Source organism: Colletotrichum scovillei, assembly GCF_011075155.1.
Source record: "Colletotrichum scovillei strain TJNH1 chromosome Unknown Contig00003, whole genome shotgun sequence".
Classification (NCBI taxonomy): Eukaryota; Fungi; Ascomycota; class Sordariomycetes; order Glomerellales; family Glomerellaceae; genus Colletotrichum; species Colletotrichum scovillei.
The window spans coordinates 1,756,210-1,777,253 of NW_023336261.1; the positions used below are offsets into that span (position 1 = coordinate 1,756,210).

Sequence of the window (21,044 nt, forward strand, 5' to 3'; positions counted from 1 at the left end):
TGATGTCAATGACTCTAAGCCACGCGAGTTTTTGGAGCAACCACAGCGCCACACATTTTGTTTTTCTTTTTTTTCCTCCTACGATTCAAACACAAAGTCTGCGGATGTCTCAGTCCCCTAACGTATCCTCACACCCGTACTCCGTACGCCCTACCTACCTATTGGACTGGTGGTCCAAAGAAGACGAAGACGAAGAGCAAGACGAGGGAAAATAAAAGCCCGGACCAAGACCCGCGTGTGCCCACCTCAATGCCCATGTGCCCGCGCGCCACTGGAGCCCGCCGAACGGGAATTCGTTCCCGCTTGGAGTACCTAGGTAATCCGTAAATCTCGCAGAAAATGCAGGAGATTGCGCGCCCATACTGCGTACCCGTTCGGTGGACCGTGGGCCGGTTTGGTTCTTCTGGGTAAGCATCCGTGACCCCGTCACCCGTCCACCCGTCACCCGTTTCGCCCGTCCCCTCCCGAAACTTTATTTGCATAATGGGCGGCGGCTACCGCGATGCTCGAATCGCGGGCCAATTGCTGTGTATCCGTACCTTGCATTGGTGAAATGGCTCAATGGCCCACAACCCACGAACCAGGACGATTGGAGACGAAAAAAAAAGACCCATGAACCCTGACTCGCACGGTTGGCAGATCGCCAGGGCTTTGCCAGGGAGTATCGTGGACGGTTCGTCGGTGGGACGGCACGACGAGAATGACGAACCCCTCGGCCCTGATTTCTCAAAGGCCCGAGGACGGAGAGCATGCCATACGGTAGAGCGAGAGAGAGAATGAATGAGTCCCTGGAGAGACAAATCGCATGCCTCGGATGGCCTCACCCATTTTCTTTGCTCCCTACATGTTTCCCGGCTCGCCCTTCACCCTGTGTCGGGCCGTGTAACCTCAGACGATCACGCTGCTCAGCCGAGGAATGCAACGCCTGCGACGATGGCCCGGCTGTCGGATGGGGATCGTCGGCGCCATCGACGCCAAAGTCGTGGCAATGGGACCATGCGCTGCGACAAGTTCCCCAAACGGGAGTGTCTCCCTTGCTCGCGGTGTGCAGTCAGATCATGTCGGAATGGAGGTCCGCTTCGGCGTGTGTCGGCTGAGCGCAGCATCACTGGTAGCTGAACAATGTGAAATGAGTTTGACAAGGCGGCGCCCCGACTTTGAATTTTGTATCCATCTGGTACCTAGCGAGGTCACAGCAAAAAGCCTGGACTTTGTCCCCCGTGGAGGAAAAGAGCACAAGACTGCCTTTCCCGCCAACGATGCAACCGGGGCCTCGAGAGTCGAACCGAATATCAAACTCGCGTCTCTCCATGATCATAACCCATAAAATTTCCACAAAGGGTATATATAGATACGAAGAAATGATGAGTGAATCGAGAAGAAAGTAAAGCAACAAATATGCAACAAATGGGATAGACACATGAAAAAAAAAAACGACCTTCGTAGCGGGTATTCCTCGCTTTGCTAGGCCGTGATGATAAATTACCGCCTGGCCTTGGAAAGACGGTTTCGACGTATGACAAGTATTGCACACTCGTTCTTGTACGCCTCTGTCGTCAAGAACGGCCCCAAACCCGACGAGAACTCCCAATTGAAACACCATCGCCGCCGTCTATTCGCCGATTTACCAATCTCCAACGAACGCCGTGTTACATTATGCTGCCATCCCGTGTCAAGTCGGTGGGGGGTTTTTGTTCTTCCTTTTGTCGTTCACCGCTGCTTTCTTGTCTTTTTGCGCCTGGTCGTTGAGGTTCCTCCTGCGCCGCCGCCACCTCCCGCGTTGTCTTCCTCGTCTTCGTCGTCGTCGCTGTCCACTTGCCGACGAGCGTTCTTCCCACCAGACTTTTCGTTGCCCTTCTTGATGGAAATAAGACATCCCTGCTCTTTAAGACGCTTGGTGAGAGGTGTGCTGGCCTGCATGCCCGGGAAATCCTTTGCGCTGTAGACAACAAATATGTCGCTCATGATGGTTGACCGGATGGGAGCTTTCTTCGCCATGTGCGTCGGATCGACGACAACCAACACAAATTTGAGACGGAAGCTGCCCGGTGTGCGGACTGACATGTCGGGGAAACAGAAGAAGCAGCCTTCGTTGCCGTTTTCGTCTTGGCCCACAAAGGGTGATGATACCAGTGAGCCCATGATCCGCTTGCCTGGTCGCATCCCATCGTTGGGCATGTTGGTTTCGTCGGTTTCTCCGTCCACGTTCCAGATACTGCAGTGCACAACGTAGGCAGGGTGGTGAATCTTGTTGTACAGCTCGTCAGGCGTGAGGTCGGGGTTGTTTATCCGCAGCTGGACAATAGGCGGCGGATCAATGACTCTTCTGTCTCTTTCGCCGTAGCCACAGCATCTGGCCGCCATGGGTTGTTGGCGGAAAAAGATTTCGTACTCGTTTCGCACCACCTTGACTTCTGGTTCCGGAACACGCTGGAGCATCCTCCGATCGTCGCTGCCACCGCTCAAAAGATCCTCAATTTTGACTCTTTCATGCTGGCTCGTGGCACTCCACGGAGCTCCGGCCGTCAGGATCGTCGACCCAGACCGCACTGCGGGAATCCTCAGGCTGGGCGGCGTGAATGGAATGGCGACCTTTCCTCCGCCCTGGTAGTTGTCGTTCAACACCCGCGGGGCACCCTGCGACACGTACGGCATCTGTGGAGGTTGGTTACGCTTGAGATAATGTGCTTCCCTTGCCGCCTGGTACTCGTCGTATGGCTCACTCTTGGTCGCGGACAATGTCGGTGATTCGCGTGGCGACTCCTGGGGATAGCGGGGCATGGGAGCTGCTCTGTACGGATCGGTAAGCTGTGTCGGTTGAGGCGGTGGCTGTTGGTAGTGTTGGTACTGCGTCGGCTGATGGTAGCTAGGCGAGGGGGGTTGGTGGTACTCGCGCTGATGCTGATAATCACTGCGGTAGTAGGGGGCTTGATGGTAGTCGTTTTGGTGATATTCGGGCTGCTGCTGTGCGACGGGCCTCGGTTGCGAGTTTGAGTGCATTGGAGGTGGCAGTCGCATTGGTTCGGGTTCGTAGGCGTAATGTCCGTCCATGGCTGGCCGTGGCGGGCCATACGACGAGGGCGAAGGCGCCCACGAGTTATGCCTTTGAGCCATGCTGGGTGCTTCAACTGGTTGATAGACTGTAGATTCCGCTATGTGAAGACGGAGAGAGAAAGGACGTCCAAGACGATTTGTGTAATTGCTCCTGAGAGTGAGCTGCCCTTATTAGCATCAATGCTCGTTCCGGCGCGAGGGCACCCTTCCACGTTCTCGGCTCGGGGGTGTGGCGGCCGGAGCGAACTCACTGTAGGTGGAGAAGTCTCAGATCCGTACTCAGCCCTTGGCCAAGTCAAGCGCTGGAGAGAGAGTGAGGTGTTCAGCTCCGGATGCGCTCAGTACGATCGGCGCGTGTCAGCTGGCCCGATTGTGAGTTGATTGAAGATTTTGAGAGAGAAATTGAGAAGAACGGCGTCGGATGATGCAAGTCAGGCCACGCCCATTGAAAGCTCTCTCGCCGAAGAAACAAAAGGATGAGAGGTGCTGGATGCTGAAGATGAACCGAGAGACGGGCGGTAGCAGAGAGGGGCTCTTTTGTCCGCTGTCTTGCCCAATGGCGCTTCGCTGCTTGGCGGACGAACGTGGGCAAGGGTCTCTACACAGGGCTCGTAACAGAACAGAGACACCTCGTTCCCTTTCCTTTTTCGCTGTCCAGACCACTGGTCGAAGGCGCGCGGTTGAGACACGGTCTAATCGTTATCGGCGACAAACAAGTTGCGGGCTGTTGCTCGATGGATCGGAGCGGCTAGGTGTGTCGGCGTGAATAGAGATGACCAGAGTCGAGCCGGGGAGATCCTTGTCCAAGTTGGCACCAGCGAAATCTAGTCTGATGGGAGCACCCAGAACCCGGGAGAAACGATCAGCGGGACGATTGAGGTTCGAGACAGAATGGCGTCGACTATGTTGTCGTTTGGCATGCAAGACGGATGAATGTTTGATGTGTGAGTAGACGTTGGCGGTCGGATCAGGCCAGCGTCGGATGGGCGTGGGCGTGGGAGGGTGTGCGGTGTGCGGTGTTGGGAGTGCGACCAGAGCGAGGCACAGGTATGGTGAAGGGAAGAAGAGGGCAAGGCAACGGTGGGCGGTGGGGGGTTGTTGGCAGGTATGTATATGAAGCTGCGGACAGCTCAACAGGGCCAATCCGCGGTTGCAGGAATCGTTTTTTCGGTGCCAGAGAAGGAGTGGAGGACGGAGACGAGAGACTGCACAGTATCTGCACACTGCTAGGATGGGCCTTGGTTCCCTGTTCGCTCTGTCCGTCTGGTGAAGTGCACCGCTGCAAAGGTACGATGGTTTCTGGCTCAGGAGGAGAGGCGAAGAAGGAAGAGAGAGAGAGGAGAGGGAGAGGAAAAGAGCAAAAGGCGAGCGAGGATCAGGGCCGACCAGCATCAGCACGCGGCATCCGCAAAACACCAGGTGCAGTGTTGGCTTGTCTTGTCCTGTCGAGGAGAGACCAGGATCAGGCCCCACGTCGGACAATGTGATGGATGGGGGAGAGAAATTGGGGCCTTGCGACTTGTTGGACGCGAAGGACGAGCAAGTGGTAAGCGAATGCTCCGTACCAGACTGGATAGTGGCCGAAAAGGATTCGAGACGATTTTTCGGTCACTGTGCAGAAGTGGTCAGTACTATCCATCAGAGTACAGAGTACGGATATCGTACGCAGATTTGGCTGTAAAAGGACGAGAGACCAACGGATAGAAGGGAGGCATTCGTTTGGAAGATTTGAGCGAGCAGGCACAGAAAGGTAGCGCGATAGGGTGGTCTGGTAGGCGGCGCGGAAACGGATGGGCTTAGGGGGGACCCCAGCTCTGGCGAGCCAGGGCCAAGAGTTGAACGAGGATGCGGTTCCAGTCCAGCAACCAGAACAAGGACCGGGATCATGGGTTCGACCAGGGCAAGCCGCAAGACAGGAGGCGACATTGGCGGACGGCTGGGGGGGTGGCTGTCGACTGTCGAGACTCTGGCCGGTGAATGGTCGGTCGAGGGGATTCGTGAGGGTGCCGCATCGCACTCGGCCTCCGTCCAGTTGGGAAAAAGAGAGACGGCACGACGGGTGCATGGGAACGGAGCTTGGAATGCAACTCGGATGAAGTTGGGCTGAGGAGTAGTGTACGGAGTAAGGAGGAGAATGCCTACCCGTAGGCTGGAGGCAGTCGAGGAGAAAGGATACGTACCGTTTCCTGAAGCATTGGACGGGCAGTTCATTGGACGAACGGGTCTGATTGGATCACAAAGAGGGAGGAGAAAGCTGGAGGGACTTGAGGTGGAAGGAACATCCAATTTTGGATTGAGGTGTGTGGGGAAGGCCCAACCCAGAGTACGTATCTGTACGTACCGCACTGATGACTACTCCATACTACGTACCTATGCGTACAGACACCTCAGGTAACTGCAAGTTGGTGCCTGCCTGAAGTGAGGTAACCGGTCCTCGGTCCTCGGTCCTTGGTGCACTTTTCTCATAACAATGCATTGCAGCCATCGCAGGCATCGCAACGAGCGTTGTGCAACACACCCAGCATCTCTCTCGCCAGGCTCACGCAGCAGCAGTCCTCCTTTCGGACCACAGAGTACGTACGGAGTACAGTGCAAAAGCAAGGGCTCCATTGGCCTGCAGAACTGCGCATGCGATGCTCCTGCGCCCAGTCGAGCAGAGTGGACAGAGTCAACGAATCAGATGGCGTTGGACGCCTCGTCGGAACTGCAACTTGGGACTTGGGTGTACCGGGGAGCCTTGGACAATGCAACCCGACCATGCACGCCTTAAACCCGCGAGGGTCAAGACTCGACGAGTGAAATAGGAAGCCCTGGTCCCAACCGCCAGTCGCAAACTCGACGACTTTGCACATTCCCCCGACGCTGCGATATCTCGCCGACAGCCTCTGTATTTGTACCGAGTCCCAGTCGACTCCAACGGCCCAGGAAGGGGACCATCTCGTCCTGGAGCCCCTGGACCTGGACATGGACCTGGACCGGCAGGAGCGAGTTCCGGAATCGCCACACGTCTATATTTACCTTGCATTTTACTGCGTAGCTGCACCGTGAGTACGAACTATCCCTACGCGACAGGACTGCAAAGCTATGTGTTCTCGGGGAGCAAAAGCATGGACAGCGGAATCAACAACATCTCGTCAAACCTGGAAGTTTGCGGGGACGTAATCGCGCCTTGAGGCCCGCTAAACGACGGGTGCATCCATACCTAGCGGCCGACGATTGGCGCCAGGGGCCATGCCTACACTCCCTTTCCGCGCTATCCTAGTGCTGAAGCTACGAGCGCCCGACTGACGCCTCTATGTACGCCTACGTAGTAGAGGTTGTGAGGTCCTCGAGGCTTTGGCGGGTACGTTAACCTCCAGTGACAGCTTTCACAGACCTGGAAATCTGTCAAGGCTTCGACGGTGCGGCCAGCGGCGGGCAGCACGATGCAGGTCGAGTTACCTACGTACCCACGAGTACTCCGTACGCAGCAGAGGAAAGTGACAGACTCAGCATCTGCAACGGCCGGGGGGAGGGGACCTGCCTCTGTTGGAACTTGGGTCCTTGCTGCTGCAACGAGATTGGAACCGGGGCTTGCGCTTCACCTCACCATCCCAGCCGTCCCACGCAATTTTCCTCCCTCCCTCTACCCACGCATCCAAGTCCACATCTCCATCACCCAGACACACTCGTACGCTTCTGGAATACAACTCGGCCGCCCTCAAAGACACTCTGAGCCTGCGGCCTCCACTGCGCCGCCTTGCTGATGCGATGCCCCTCAGCTGACTGAGCCTCGGGCGAGCCTCTGCTCTGTACGGAGTAGTGTGTATTCCACGGCTACACTATGTCCCAACGTGCATGTTTGCTTGCTGACATTTGCTTTCAGGTCTCGCACTCGCTCATGCTTGTGAGCATTGTGGAGATCGAGATCCTGCTCAGCTTCTCGTCGCTTTCTTTTGCATCCGCCGCAGCCCGCTCTCTGCTGTGCCACGCGAGCGAGTCTCGTCCACGATCGCAGACCACCCCGGCCCATACGTGCCAAAGACTCGCCAACTACCTTATACTATTCGACATACCCGCCGAGGCATTTACAATCAGACATCTCCTGGGGACCGCCTTTTTGCACCGGAGGACGGGGGCTTTCGTCCCAGCCCGGCCCGCTCCTTGTGCCCTCCTGGCTCCTGCTATGCATCGTCTCCGAGTTCCCACGTCCGTCGCTTTGTCGCCCCCAATTCTCAACGTCCTCCGGTCGTCCAGCAAACACGCTTCTCAATCGAGGCATTCACCCGCGCCGCTTGCTCACCCGATCGGCGAATAGCCCACGTTCCCCTGTATTCCTCAATTCCTTCCGTCGGCATGTCGATAGTGCTCGACCTCGTTCATCATCCATTGGTAATGATCTTCATGCCTTGCCGACACCAGCCCTCAGTGCTAACACGAGGCAATCAAGTCGCACTCAGTCAGCGGGCTACCAGGGACCAGTCCATGGGCTGATGTCAGCGCACGTTGGTCTTTTGTGCACTTTTTTCGAGACCACCGACCGAGGCTCCGTTGGATTGTTCTCGGGTCAATCATTGTCCAGTATGCACCCGCCGCATGCAACAAAGCATTTCGTTGTCAAACCAATGCGCCGTGGCGGGCACCGGCAGCCACCCGGAACCGATATTGCGGCTGCTGGGAGAATATCCCTCTCTTGCACGGTCATTGACTTGATTCTGTAGGCCTTCCGCCCATCAAGCTGGGCAGCAAGTCTCGCGTCTGTATGACTCCTGTGCACCTCCACGTGTGGCTGGAGACACTCCGTACGAATACATGCCAATCGACGGACCAATCGATGGAACGGTTATTTGCAGCTCTACAGCTTTGGGCCATTGGTGTGGACGCCGCAAAGTAGGTATGTGACGCTGAATCCGGGTTCGTGTTTGCTTGTCAAAGGGAAGGGCCGCACGCCCGGGGTGCGACCGGGGTGGGTGGCAGCAAATCGAGTTGGATAAAGTTCAGCATATCGTGCACATCTCCGGATGAGAAGAAGGGCGAACCCCCGGGACCGGTACGGAGTACCTGGATTTCGGGCCACATGTTCGGATGGGACACAGATATGCATGTCTTTTAGACGGTGGTCTCGGTTGTCAACGAGCGTCGCCAATCGGCGTCGACACGCGCCGGCGCGGTGAGACAAGATCAGTCCTTTGCAATTCGTTTTCCATTCTCTGACGTTTCTCTAGTGGCGCTGCTGCATTCCACCACCTGCCGGTCACCTCTCACCCGCGTCCGCCTACCGAGTCGACGGTTCCCATCGTCGACCGCGGGCGATTGCAGCGAGATGCCTCTGAGCTGCCGTCAAATCAAACTCTATCAACTGCAGGGCTGTCCCCCAGGTGTACGATTGAGACTCGATGAATTGTTCTCGCGGCGGCCAACAATGGGCATGTGACGACCATACTCGATCCAAGACAAGCGAGCCAAGCAAGTGTATCCGTACCGACACTCTACGCCAGCTGTTGGCTGTTCGCGTATCTTGCCGTGCCTTTTGGCGGCGAGAGTCGAGGTCCCGGACTCAGACTCGTTCCATTGTGGGGTCATTTCCGGATATGTTCACGCCCTCTTGTCGCTGTTCGCACTCGATGTCGACGTCCCCACACACACACCAACCGTCAACCCCGCTCTTGTTGGTTCTTAGCTGTTGGTGATTGTGTTCAACCTCTCGCAGGGGTCCAGCAGCGACGCCACAGGGCTTTCCTCCGCTAAGAACGGGTTAAACGACGGGTCCGTCATCCCGCCAATCTAGCTCTGACAGGGACGCTCGGTCCATACGCTGGCGTTATTGTTATTCTTTTCACCTTTCAAAGACACTACTGTGTAAGCCTTGCCGTTTCGGCCAGCACTTACTTCCAACGACGGCGTCGATTCAGTCAACTATTCCTCATAGCTACGGCCGTTGCAATGGAGCAGTGTCTCGAACCCCCTCTTTCGCGCCTTTGAGGTTGATCTCGCTCCATCGCCGTCGACCACGATGAGAAAACACGGCAACGAACGTACGGTACCAGCCTGGCGGTACCTTGAGTGCCTGATACGAACCGCCATTGGACATCGTCCGTCACATCTGCTTAGGCTGCAGCAAACAATAGTCCGCTTACACCAAGACGAGCGGAAAGGCTCCGACCTCTCGTACCTCGGTCCTGTCGTGGCTCATTTCCGCATCTCATCTTTGCACTGTCCGGTGACAGTCGCTCGGGTCCGGACCAGGGCCCTGCCAACGCATGCATTTCCTTACAATGGCAAAATGCCCGCTTCCAACAACCCAGCCGCCACCAATCACCAACTCTGCATCCTACCCTCCACCGCAAAGAGGACCACAACAGGTCAGCGAGGCGCCGCTGGTTATCTGCGTGCCTTGCGTCGCCATCTACGCATCATGGAATTCGCCAATGCCGGTGGTGGGTGCCACAGGCGAGGCCGGCATGCTCTACCGCAATCTCCAACTACCGCCGTCACTCGCCGTCCCACGGAGCGGCGTTGATCACGGAATCCGGCCGGCGTTCTCAAAAGCATACGCTCCTCTGTGTGGCTGCTGTCATTTCTCCTCGCGCCCAGGGTGACGGCCTGCAATGCCGTTTTGGCTCTGTCACGGCGCATCTGTCACATCACCTAAAGAACTGGGTTATCAATGATCCTTAACCATCCAATGAGCGCGCGATTTCTTTGCAATTTGGCTCGCGGTTGTGCGATTCCGCAGCGTCCGTCGTTGGCAGCCCCCGCATTGCACCCTTGCGGACTCCTGACATCTGAAACGCATAATGGTAGGGCACCGTCGCGTGGCAGTCTTTGATTGCGGACACATGCAAGGAGGGGCAGAATTGTTCTGGAACGTTTCTCGAGACATTCGTTACGTTGTTTAAGCTGGTTGATGGCCTTGATGAAGGAGTCGGGATAACTGACCGTGCTTCGGCGGTCATCTTTGCTTGGTTGTGTACCGCGGTCGCCGCAGACCTGCCGTCTCCCAAACCACAGACACGATGCTGACCGTCGATTCAAGGAGGTGAGTATCTTGAATTCGGTCTGCTGGCATAGAGTGCGCCCATGTGTTGTCTAGTACCTCCGAGTAGGTGGCACAATGATTTGCCGCTCATTGCCTATCCTACATGCTTGCGTGTTTCTGCCATTGCTCTTCTCTGCCTACCTCTCTACTCTATGTGTGCTCTCGAACAAGAAGTCTTTGAAGGGAATAACGGTAATAGTAAAAGGAAGAGGATGGCACTAATTATGGCTAACATGATTGCCGTCGTATATTTACTGGTCCGACCGCATCATTGATGGAGGTGCTCTCTCACAGAGGAAGTGCATTCTTCCTTGTTAGATCAGGCGCAACAGCGATTTGCCGTCGCTGTATAAAGACTGAGGCCGATGCGAATGTCACGAGACATGCAAGAATGGTGATGCCGAACGAAGCTTGTAAACTACGGAGGAACAGAACTGTCTCGAGCTTTCTGGTCAGACTACGGAAGTTTACGCTTGATGCATCAAACCAGGATCCACGTCAGCATCTATACATTTGTGATGTGCCATTTCTTTATCAATCTCTTCGGGAGTTCAATTCGGTGCATGGCTACAATGTGGGCATCAGGGATGCGTAGTAGATATCGACCAACGGAAAAAGATAAGCCCTGAATTGAGGATGGTGAAAGTTCTGTCCTCTGGCCTCAGTTGCATTTATCGAAGTCACGTGAAGAGCAGTGTGTCATTGGATAAATGATGCCATTACGACAATGACCCGCGCTGCAGTCAGAAAGCCGCTGTAGGGTTGTACTGGGGAAAATAGAAGCATTTGGGAAGGAACCTATCCTCTACGAGCACGTTTTCGTCATTATCAACCAGCTGCCTGTGGTCCATGTAACATCATCACGTAGAGCCAATAGAGAAAAGAGGGAAAAGGTTAGAGCCACGATTGTGGATTACCATGGTCGGCGTTTAAACTGCATATCTAAGCGGGTCTTAAGGAGTGAGACAGTTGGCCACGTTCGACGATGAACTCGAAGACATAACGGTTTCATATACCTGCGAAACCATGTCCTTTGAGATACATAATCCCGATACTTGTCCAAACGACGAGACAGCACCGGGAGCAAGATGTAACATGAAGCAGACATTCAGATAATAATGAACACAGTTTTATTGACACTATTCCTACATTACTAACTCATACCATTGAGGCACGCCTCCGATCATTATTCTGAGGTCGTGTGGGAGGCACTGGATCTTGGCCTCAAGACACCGTCTTGAGCGACTTTGGCAGGGCTTCAATCGCCCATTGGACGATTGTTTGCACTTTGTTCGTCTCCAGACCCCTACCTAAGGGCCGGAGGGTGGTCGCATAGATCACTAGGTTTTAGGTTCAAGACACCGTCTCGATTAACCTTGGCAGGAATTCAACTGCTTGCCCACCGGACAATCGTTCGAAAACCTTAGTCTACAGGTCCCGCGTCAGGGACTGAAGAGTAGTCACATGGATCACTAGATCTTGGTCTCAAGACATCGTCTTGATCGACCTTAGCGGGGGGTGAACCGCTCGTCCTTAAGACTATCGTCAGAGAACACGATATAGGGGCTCATCGTTTTCGGGTCCCGCTTCAGATAATTCTGAGAGGCGCTGTCGTTGCTGTAATCATAACGGACCCATGGACCGCGCGACAAAGTTTGAGGCCTTGCCAGATTCTGTCCAAAGGACCTGGTCCATGGAAATCCCTTTGACAAGAGGTGCCTCCATTCATGGATAACCATTGTATCATGAACGGCTGCACCAGTGGCGTAGCGGTCGGCAAGCTGGGCATAGTGGACCCAACTACGTGTGGTTCTGAGCAAAGGCTTATTGGCGCGACGAAAGACGAGGATGTGAGTCCATTCGAAGTCGTCGAATGCCGGCTGCTGTGGACAGTTGTCCATGGGGTGCTCCTTGGTGTTGCAGAATGGACAACCCGTCAAATCACCCCGAGCGTCAGGCCAAACGCAGTCTAAGAGATGGTGGCCCTTGCCCGAGCAACTGCCGCAAATCATACTGGCGCAATCTCGGTCCCTCTTCAAGAATTCAAAATCCCTTGAGGCAAAGTCCAGCTCTCTGAATTTCGAGTGAGAGTTCGGGTCTGGTTTCTTTTTGAATTTCGGGGGTTTGTTGTGCGGGTCATTGCGACGGCGCCTGGATTGCTTCGATGACGCCGAGCTTTGCACATTAGAAAGCATCGACTGGGAATCGGACTGGGTTGAAGAGACGAGGGCCATGTTTTCCGAGGACTCTGGAAGTGGCATTTCATCTTCCTGTCCGTCAGCGGTGGATTGCTGAGCTTGACTGCTGCCAGCGGACTGCATACTAGCAGCCTCTTGCCTAGGCTGCCGCTCAGCTTCGTGATCATTGCGATGACTATCAATCAGGACATCGGACTGAATATCAGTCGCGCCGCTCGCATTGAGGGCCGTTCCACTCTTGAGTTGTATGGATAATGGGCGGCTGAAGAAGTCACCACTAGCCGAATCGGTCTCCATGGGCTCTGGACGAGAAAGAGAAAGAGAACCGGATGGGCCGGGGAAAGAAGCTGAGGCATTATCAGCGTTCTCATCATCCCGCGGTACTCGAGGACCTGGCTCAAAGCGGGCCACAGCAGTGAAGACGGAACCATTGCCGTGCTTCATAATTTGGTCCAACATTGACTGGGTCTGCTCACGTGGCCCGCACAGGACGAACACGTCGTCCGCGCGTTGGTCGATGACCGCCTCTCCAGGACGGTAGCTAATGACTTGACTGATTCCATTGTAATCAGTAGTGACTTGGAGCCGGTCAAACACAGGCTCGGCTTGGGGCGAGGATCGACGGGCTCGCTTGGTGTCGGTAGGACTGTTTGATCGAGAGCGATCTCGTTTGGGGCGCCGAGGCGCTGCTTGGTTTTCCATGTCTGACTTTCAGACCATGCAAATCAGCATTTGATGTTCACAATGCATGTCAGGTGTGATACTTACCTTTGATTGACAAGACACAGCGTCGTGTTTGTGTTAATTTGGGGGTGTGGAAGTTGAGAGGTAGTTGGAGGAGAAGGGTTGGGATCTGTGAAAAGTGGAAGAGAAGAAAATAGAGAGTGGGGGAAAAGAAAATAGAAGAGCAGGAAGGGGCAAGTGAGAAGTGGAAAGGCGAAGGTAGGCAGGTGGAAGAAAATTTGAAATTGGCGGTCACTTCTCACGTGAGGTGTATATTCGTCAAGTGGATTAATTACACAGAATACAGGCTTTGAATTCTTGCGCGACTACATTTGGTACCATCTCGACCGCCTTGCTCTATAGCTCCATCATGTCAACATCTCTTATGCCATTACCTAATTTTCCAGTGCCGTAGAATCAAGTTGCTGAGGTATCGACCTTCGAGTACCATCCATGTGTAGGTTCACCGTTGCACTGGACGAGCGGGCAACGAGAACCTAAGTTTATTACCTTAATAGCCCGGCCATCCCCTGAACACGTGATAGAGAAGGAAGAAGGAGGCACCCTAGCACCTTCCTTAGTTCGTCAGCCCACGCAGCCTCGTCCGAAGCTATGCCTCAGGGCTCCTTGACACCACAGGTGAAGCCTATATAGGTCAGCCCAACTCCATTCCTGTCACCAGCGCAGCAGGCGCCCGTCTAGGTCGACGGGTCAGGTCAAACTGTGGCGTGGTGGTGGAATGGTTAATGGTCAACAATCGATTTACGCCAACCAGCCTACTCGACGACAGGCTTAGCGAGTATCCGAGTTCGAGTCCCAGCAAGTGCGCCAGAGATGTAGCCCCCAGTTCAGCACCGGGTGAACTCTTTGCTGTTCTATTGTATAGATGGAATTGACTTTTTCTTTAGGCCATATTTAACATGTCGTTTTCCCAGGTCGGTTATATGTAGAGGGATAAACGCAAGTATGGCCGAGGGAACGGAGCCACTGAGGATATAAAGTCTTGAGAGGCTGCCAAGCGTCAATCGAGCGGGTGGTATTCAAGGACAAAGATCTTGAATGTGGGAACGAGAGATTTGTGATGAATTGCAACCTCCGACCTTTCAAATTGGAACATTTTACCCTCCAGACTGCGATATGGCTCATCCAAATAAAAACCTGGAAAAATCGGGGCATTGAACAGACTGAACTTGCCTTACCTGCAACGAATCCATTCGTCACGGCCATCATCCAGCCAGCAGGTAGTCAAGAAGACAAGCCTGGGGCCGGCTTGGCACGGTGAAGTGGGGCCGGTAATAGCGGTGGATGTACCCCAGTCAATGGCATTGATAAGGAACGCGGTGACCCTTACATGAGAACCTGACTCTCTAGGCGCCCCAGTCTTGGAGAGCCTGTAGATCGAGTCAATGTCATTGCGTCGGTAGGATTCCAAGAATGACGCATTAAAATGGTGATGGCTTGTTTCTCGCTTGAAGTAGGTAAGATAGTACGTGCTGCTGCCTGCTTTAGCGCATCTTCTTTGAGCAGGTCGGCGGATCGCATATCCGACTTCACCTCCTATTTCCGAGTTTTGTCAGCCAGGAACCGAGCAACACTGACATATAGAAAAGGCGGACAACTCCTCTGATCATCATTTCTGCTACTCCACATAGCTTTGTTTGCGCGTTGCTTGATCGTATTTCCTAGGCTGCAGAAACAGGCGTATCTTCGGCCATCAGTCGACTGCCGTTTCGTTTCCGGCACGCCATTGCCATTGAATGAGAACACAATCAACACTCTTCCCAAACAGACATTACCATGGCGAATCCTGCTCAGCACGACCGTGGTGTAGTCTCGGTGGCACCGAGGTCGGTCGACTTGGAGTTAGCCCCCCTTCCGGACCCCGCACCGGCCGCAACTGGCCCCGCTCCGGTCGGTCCCACCCCGTCAAAGGACTCGGATCCTTTCTTAGTCACCTTTGCACAACCGCATGACGCCGAGAACCCTCTCGACTGGCCCGCGGGTCGAAAATGGATGGTCACCGATGTGCTCTCGGCCACCGGTTTCAATCGCATCATGGTTTCAACAATCATGGCGCCCGCCCTGACGAACATTGCGGCGGAGCTCGACATGACCTCCACCGAGTCCGCCATGGCGCTGTCCATTTATCTCCTTGCGACCGCATTTGGCCCCCTCGTCATGGGACCGATGTCTGAGATTTACGGTCGACAGGTCGTGCTCCACGCCTCGAGCGTATGGTTCCTGATATGGAACGTGCTCTGTGGTTTCGCAAACACCAAGGGAACGCTTATTGCCGCTCGCTTCCTGGCGGGCTTCGGCGCCAGCTCCATCTACGCACTCGGAGGCGGAGTTCTGGGCGACATCTGGCGCCCTGAACAGAGAGGCCAGTCTCTGGGGTTTTATCTTCTGATTCCCCTGCTGGGCGCAGCCGTTGGTAAGTTGGCCGAGCTCCGCACCCAACCAAGCTAACCCCTTCTAGGCCCCATCATTGGTGGCTTCATTGCGGCGCGCACGACGTGGCGATGGATGTTCTGGTCCACTTCCATGTTCCAAGCCGTCATGATCTTTGTCTCCTTCTTCAGCTTCCCAGAGTCCTACGGCCCGCTCGTCCTACGCCGGCGGGCTGCTCGTCTCCGCAAGGAAACCGGCGACACGAGATACTACACGTTCAGCGAGAGAATCGACGCTGGCAAGTCCACTTTGGCAGTCGTCAGAAACTCTTTGACAAGGCCGCTTCGTCTGCTCCTCTTCCATCCCATTATTCAAGTGTCGGCCGTCCTGTCGGGATTCAACTATGGTATCCTCTATGTCACGCTGTCGACCTTTGCAGACATCTGGAAACAGCAATACGGCCAGTCTGTCGAGATTAGCGGGTTACACTACATCGCCTGCTCTTTTGGAGAGCTTGTCGGATCTCAGTTTGGTGGAATGATGCTGGACCGCTTGTACAAACGTCGAGACCAGCCTACACCAGAGTCTCGAGTCATGCTCGCATTCTTTGGTATCGTGCCGGCCTGGCTGGGAACTCTTTTTTACGGCTGGACAGCACAGTATCGTCTCTACTGGCTGATCGTCGATGTCGGAGTCGTTGTCATGATGTTTGGCATGCAGCTTAGTGGAATGCCTAGTGAGTTTGATTTGGTCTATTGGTGACATGACTGACAAGTTATCAGTGACGGCCTACGTGATTGACGCGTACGCAGAGCATACCAGTAGTGCCATGGCAGCGATTCAGTTTGTCAAGAGCTTGACTGCTTTTCTGTTCCCGTTGTTTGCCCCGAGTATGTACCATGCACTCGGATACGGCTGGGCCAATAGCTTGATGGCCCTTGTGGGCGCAATGCTTGCCGTCCCTCTTCCTATTTTCATTTGGAAGAAGGGGGCCCAGCTGAGAGCCAGGGCGATGTCGACATACTGAGCAGTATCCCTGTATCGTAGACCTCGAGCTATCTACCCAGCCAGATCTTCCACCAAGCTGAGATCTACTCAACCTTGTGTACCGCATAAGCCTGATGAGTTACTTTGCCGAGCTGCTGGTACCCTTGATGAGTACGTCTACGAATGCGACCAAGATCCTGACGAGCAAGGCTTTTACGAAGACTTCTACGAGGCGCATTTTGAATAGGCCGATGTAATCGAGGATGCCATCCTCGAGTTGGAGGAAATCGATAGACGGAGAGCGAATCAGTCGGAAACCCCGGGGAACAGAGATACATAGATTCTGTTTTCTTCAGCACGACACCGACAATGATCTGTACTAAAGGAAATTCTCCCACTTTCTCTCGTGGCTTTCTCACAAGCTGTGAATTCTGCTACGGTCATTCAGCAGGTGATTACCAGGGCATTCGGAACCAGAGGCTGTTGTTGCTGTGTGTGCTGCCACCGAGCGTTTGTTTTTACTTGATCAGCTCGATGCCTTCTATCCCACCTCCTGTTCTCGTCCAGAGGAAATGAGCCTAGCCGAGAGGCGAGAGACCGCATGCCTGCTCCGTCTTATATACTATCCATATCTTACGTATTGTTATTTTTGGTATTACACTGCGCTTTCTGAAACTTATTTCATAAGGAATACATAAGAGATAAGAAGGAATTACGGCGGTAGTATTAGTGGTAGTAGCAGTAATAGGAATAAAAGAAGTAAAGCTAAGGTAGGTGGAGCAGCGAACCATTGCGCTGCCTACTAACTTTTCAAAATACCTTGGAAAGCACAAGCTTAGAAGATGCCTTACCCGGCGAACGTACCTGCCTCACGTAGGCAACTAACTGCCTTGTTATCGTGCCTCACGTACCTACCTTACCTCACTCATCTGCCTCATGCACCTTCCTCGCCTGACTATACCTCTCTTTCCCTAGGTAAGGTATCCGCCTACCTTATCTTACACCAACGCACCCGGTTTTCTCCACTGCAACTTCTCTGGAAATATTTCAACAACATCAACGAACGAGAAAAAGTTACATGCAGCAAGACTTCTCAGGTAACTTCGACGAATAATAAATTCATTCAGCCACTAATTTACGTCATAGAATGGCATTCAACGGCAGCCGCGGCATCAATGCCACCAACAACAACGGCGACCAGCAGAGGCTCGACTCTGTACTTGCTCCTTACCGCAAGAACAGAAAGCTTCTGAGAGTGAAGAACCTCCCGTTTGCGGAGACCAGGGACCGCGTCGAGGCCTTCCTCAAGTCGAAGCTCACCAATTCGGAATCTGCCAGCTTCAACTGGCCTCCCTCGGGTCGCACTCCGGGTCACGATGGAGTCGTGTTCATCTCCTTCAGAGAGCGCAACGACTGTGTCAGGGCCGACCGAGACCTCAAAGGAGTCATATACCCAGGACAAAGAGGCCCCCGCGAGTTGATCGTCCAGTTAGACAGAGGCAGAACCCTCGTAAGTTCAACTTCGTCTACACACAACACGCTTTCCTAACTGCGTATCAGGCTATTCCAGCAGCTGCTAGGGACAGGATTCGCAGCCCCGACACAGCCAACAGCACTACGGAAAGGCCTGAGCAACAGGTGCTCGTCCCTGCCTCCTCCCCGGGTATCACAGCCGAAGTTCCATCTCTTTCCCGAACAGCTCAGCAACAAATGCCACTCTCAGTTCCGTCTCCAGGCCCCACAGCCGGAGTTCCATCTGTTTCCCGAACAACTCAGCGATATGACTTCGACACGGCTCGACGAGCCTTCGACTACATTGAATCTGGACTCGCTGCTCCAACTGACGCTGAACGCATGCGGCTTTCACAAGAGTTCTTTACCAACGAGATGAAGATTAGATCGGAGAGATATGGTAACGACGGTGGTCTGGCCTCAGAGATCTCCGGCGCTGTCGTTTCCGCCGCGCCCCCTCTTTCTTCTCCTGCTCCTGCTCGCACAGCCGATGAGATTTCTTCCTCTGCTGCCCCGACGGTCTTGATGCTCAATCCGCGGCCAGCAAATCCTACTGGCATATCCTCTCGGACAGAGTTTCAAACCTGGAAAGCCTTCGTCGGTGCCCCGGGTGATTCAGACGATGATGACGAGAACAATGGTGGCGCCAGACTTGGCTATTACTAAACCGAGTACTTTTCCCTCGGAAAACTTTCGCAATATCGATCGATACATCGTCGGAGTCATTCACCTGCGATGATGGCTTTGACCTCTAGCTTGTTGCGATAAGACGTCTCGACTACTCGACAAAAGCTGCTGGGCGAAAGCCCGAATCTCGTTTCCTACTAGGCGAAAGCCTGAATATAAGGTTGAAAATCCTTGGACCGCAGTCCTAAAGTCGCCCTGGCGGCCCTAGAGTAATCCACGGGTAGGGTTCGATTCCCTAGCGATTCACTTCTGTGCCCTTGTGGACGGAAACTGCATTTGGTTCTCACATTTGCACGAGAAAGGAATGGCGGTGATTGGAACATGAAAAGAGTGCTTCCATATGGCCTGTGGTCATATTGGGCCCCTTGATCTCTAGCTATCACCTCGTCTCTGTCATCTATCTTTTGAAATAACGGCTTTCTTTTTTCTGGATAATACTGATGGAAGAACAGGATAGAGAGTCTGAACGACGCTTGATTAAGGTATGTAGGCATCATCGTCATGAACCCAGATCTAACGATTTTTCAGATCCAAGGCTTTGCTGCGGCATATCCCGCCATCGTACGAAAATCAGATCTTGACCAACAATGTCAGCCATCCGACCAACAAGAGATGGGACGGCTTCCGCCGCCACAGCCAACACGTGCACCCGTGACAGCACTGCGGACCACCGACGCATGATCAGCCGCAGTCGAATTGACTTTGGTCACTACCAAAGTGCCTAATCTCAGCCACACCGAGCAGAATTCGACGACTGGGTGTTAACACTTTGTCACCGAAACAACTCGGCTGAGCCACTTGACCCAGGCCTTTCTGATGACCTTCGTTGCTGACCAAGGCCGACATCATTGCTCCTTCCGACAAGCTCGAGCCACCACCGTCTCCTCGCTCTCGCCGAAGACACTCCCATCAAACAACTCTCATGAGGTTGACAGCCAAATAAACCCCCGAAACAGAAGACTGGGGGCCACGAGCTGAATGCACCTTCAAAGTTTCAACCGACCCAACAGGGCTCGCGTCAGCAGGGAGGACTCGTAGGCGATGCGCAGACGTGAGGGGGCAGCCTCATCCCGCATAGGCCACACGCCGTCCCGCTGGGGAAACCCAGCCAAACTCCAGACTCAATCGACCAAAAGCAGCCTCGGCTCTGACGCCATTCACCTCACTGCCCGCGAGCTGAGTCGGGGGAAACACCACCAAGGGCATCTCGTTTGCGCCGGGCGTCTCATCCGAGCCTGAGGGGCCTGGATGTTCCCGGCACGACACCACCAAACTGACTCTCCACAAGGAGCTGCGTTTGAGGGGAAAGGCTAAACGGTGGCGATGGAAAAATATCTACTGAAAAAAAAGTCGGGGGACGGAGAACATTGCAAGTCTCGTCATCGTCACCCTTCACCGACAATGGACCAACCACTCAGCAAGCACATGGCGATCGACAAGCCGACACAGGAAAAGTTCTTTGAGGTGCGGTCGCCCGCGAGCTTCGCGGCGCGGATGTGGTCGCGCAACTACAGCGGCGTGCCCGTCGTGCCGGATGGCGACGTGATCCTCGTCGTGGGGCTCGGCGAGGAGACGACAGAGCTGCGCGTAGACTCGCTGATACTGAAGCGGGCGTCGAGGGTGTTTGGCGCGATGCTGGGGCCGCGCTTCTCCGAAGGGCAGAAGCTGCTGGACCGGGGATCGGAACCCGTCAAGATCAGCCTCCCGGACGAAGACCCCGAGATCATGGAGCTGATCCTCAACATCCTGCACCACCAGAACTCGCGCGTGTGCCAGATCGCGGCGGCGGACTCGATCCTCGAGGTGGCGGTCGTCGCCGACAAGTACGACCTGATTGACGCGCTCAAGTACGCGTCGCAAACCATGCTGCACTACCACGAGCCGTCGATTGACCACTTGACCGTCGGCGACCTGTGGAGGCTAGGCCTGGCGGCGGGCCTGCTCAACGAGGCCAAATCATTTGAGAAGATCACCCGCATGCTTGTCTGGAACCACACGGTGCCGTACATACAATTGGTGGACGCGGAGGACGTGGTCGACATCGAGTTTGCGCTGCGGATGTGCTGTAAGTCGGGTGCTCTCCTAGGGGTGTTCGGACTAACGAGTGACAGATCTCCTTGAAAAGGAGAGACAGGACCTGAAGACGTCGTTGCTGATGCATCTCTTGCCCATCATCTCGACCGGGAATCAACTCCGGCTCGTCGAGATCAAGGTCGACTCGGTCGAGCACTTTGACGCGTGGCCGGAGCTGATGAAGTTGTTCGGGGCCAGTCTCAAGGAGACGACGAAATTCGCCGAAGGATTGGTCTTGGCGGACCGGAGCCGTCGCGCTGCCGGGCCCAGTTCGGACTTTATGAGGCACTTCAAGGCTCGCGGAGGCATACGCCTTGCGGACGCACGGCGAGGGCGAGACTGAGATTCGTGCATCGCGGACGGACGCCGTTCTAGAACATGTCGTCCTTTGATCGATCGTC

The 21,044-nt window shown here is 54.5% G+C and overlaps 6 protein-coding genes across 6 annotated transcripts; 4 read left to right on the forward strand and 2 right to left on the reverse strand.

Annotated features, from left to right (window-relative positions):
• Positions 1-202: 202 nt before the first annotated feature.
• HER10_EVM0006297 (uncharacterized protein) lies at positions 203-5,027 on the reverse strand. The gene has a single exon (XM_035475886.1). The coding sequence runs from the start codon at positions 3,112-3,114 to the stop codon at positions 1,711-1,713; it is 1,404 nt and encodes a 467-aa protein (XP_035336115.1). The 5' UTR covers positions 3,115-5,027; the 3' UTR covers positions 203-1,710.
• A 3,735-nt stretch (positions 5,028-8,762) lies between these two features.
• On the forward strand, positions 8,763-9,842 carry HER10_EVM0001204 (uncharacterized protein). Its single transcript, XM_035470959.1, has one exon. The coding sequence runs from the start codon at positions 9,047-9,049 to the stop codon at positions 9,551-9,553; it is 507 nt and encodes a 168-aa protein (XP_035335630.1). The 5' UTR covers positions 8,763-9,046; the 3' UTR covers positions 9,554-9,842.
• A 1,738-nt stretch (positions 9,843-11,580) lies between these two features.
• HER10_EVM0008982 (uncharacterized protein) lies at positions 11,581-12,714 on the reverse strand (the record flags this gene model as incomplete). The annotated part of the gene is made up of 1 exon (XM_035478487.1): positions 11,581-12,714. One exon carries the CDS (start codon positions 12,712-12,714, stop codon positions 11,581-11,583), a length of 1,134 nt encoding a protein of 377 aa, XP_035336346.1.
• Positions 12,715-14,602: 1,888 nt separating this feature from the next.
• On the forward strand, positions 14,603-16,573 carry HER10_EVM0007935 (uncharacterized protein). Its single transcript, XM_035477473.1, has 3 exons — positions 14,603-15,427; positions 15,473-16,120; positions 16,167-16,573. Exons 1-3 carry the CDS (start codon positions 14,791-14,793, stop codon positions 16,409-16,411), a joined length of 1,530 nt encoding a protein of 509 aa, XP_035336261.1. The 5' UTR covers positions 14,603-14,790; the 3' UTR covers positions 16,412-16,573.
• A 945-nt stretch (positions 16,574-17,518) lies between these two features.
• HER10_EVM0010318 (uncharacterized protein) lies at positions 17,519-18,549 on the forward strand (the record flags this gene model as incomplete). The annotated part of the gene is made up of 2 exons (XM_035479782.1): positions 17,519-17,881; positions 17,932-18,549. The coding sequence occupies 2 exons, from the start codon at positions 17,519-17,521 to the stop codon at positions 18,547-18,549; spliced, it is 981 nt and encodes a 326-aa protein (XP_035336473.1).
• Positions 18,550-19,893: 1,344 nt separating this feature from the next.
• HER10_EVM0005677 (BTB/POZ domain-containing protein) lies at positions 19,894-20,986 on the forward strand (the record flags this gene model as incomplete). Its single annotated transcript, XM_035475283.1, has 2 exons — positions 19,894-20,635; positions 20,682-20,986. The coding sequence occupies 2 exons, from the start codon at positions 19,894-19,896 to the stop codon at positions 20,984-20,986; spliced, it is 1,047 nt and encodes a 348-aa protein (XP_035336057.1).
• Positions 20,987-21,044: the final 58 nt, after the last annotated feature.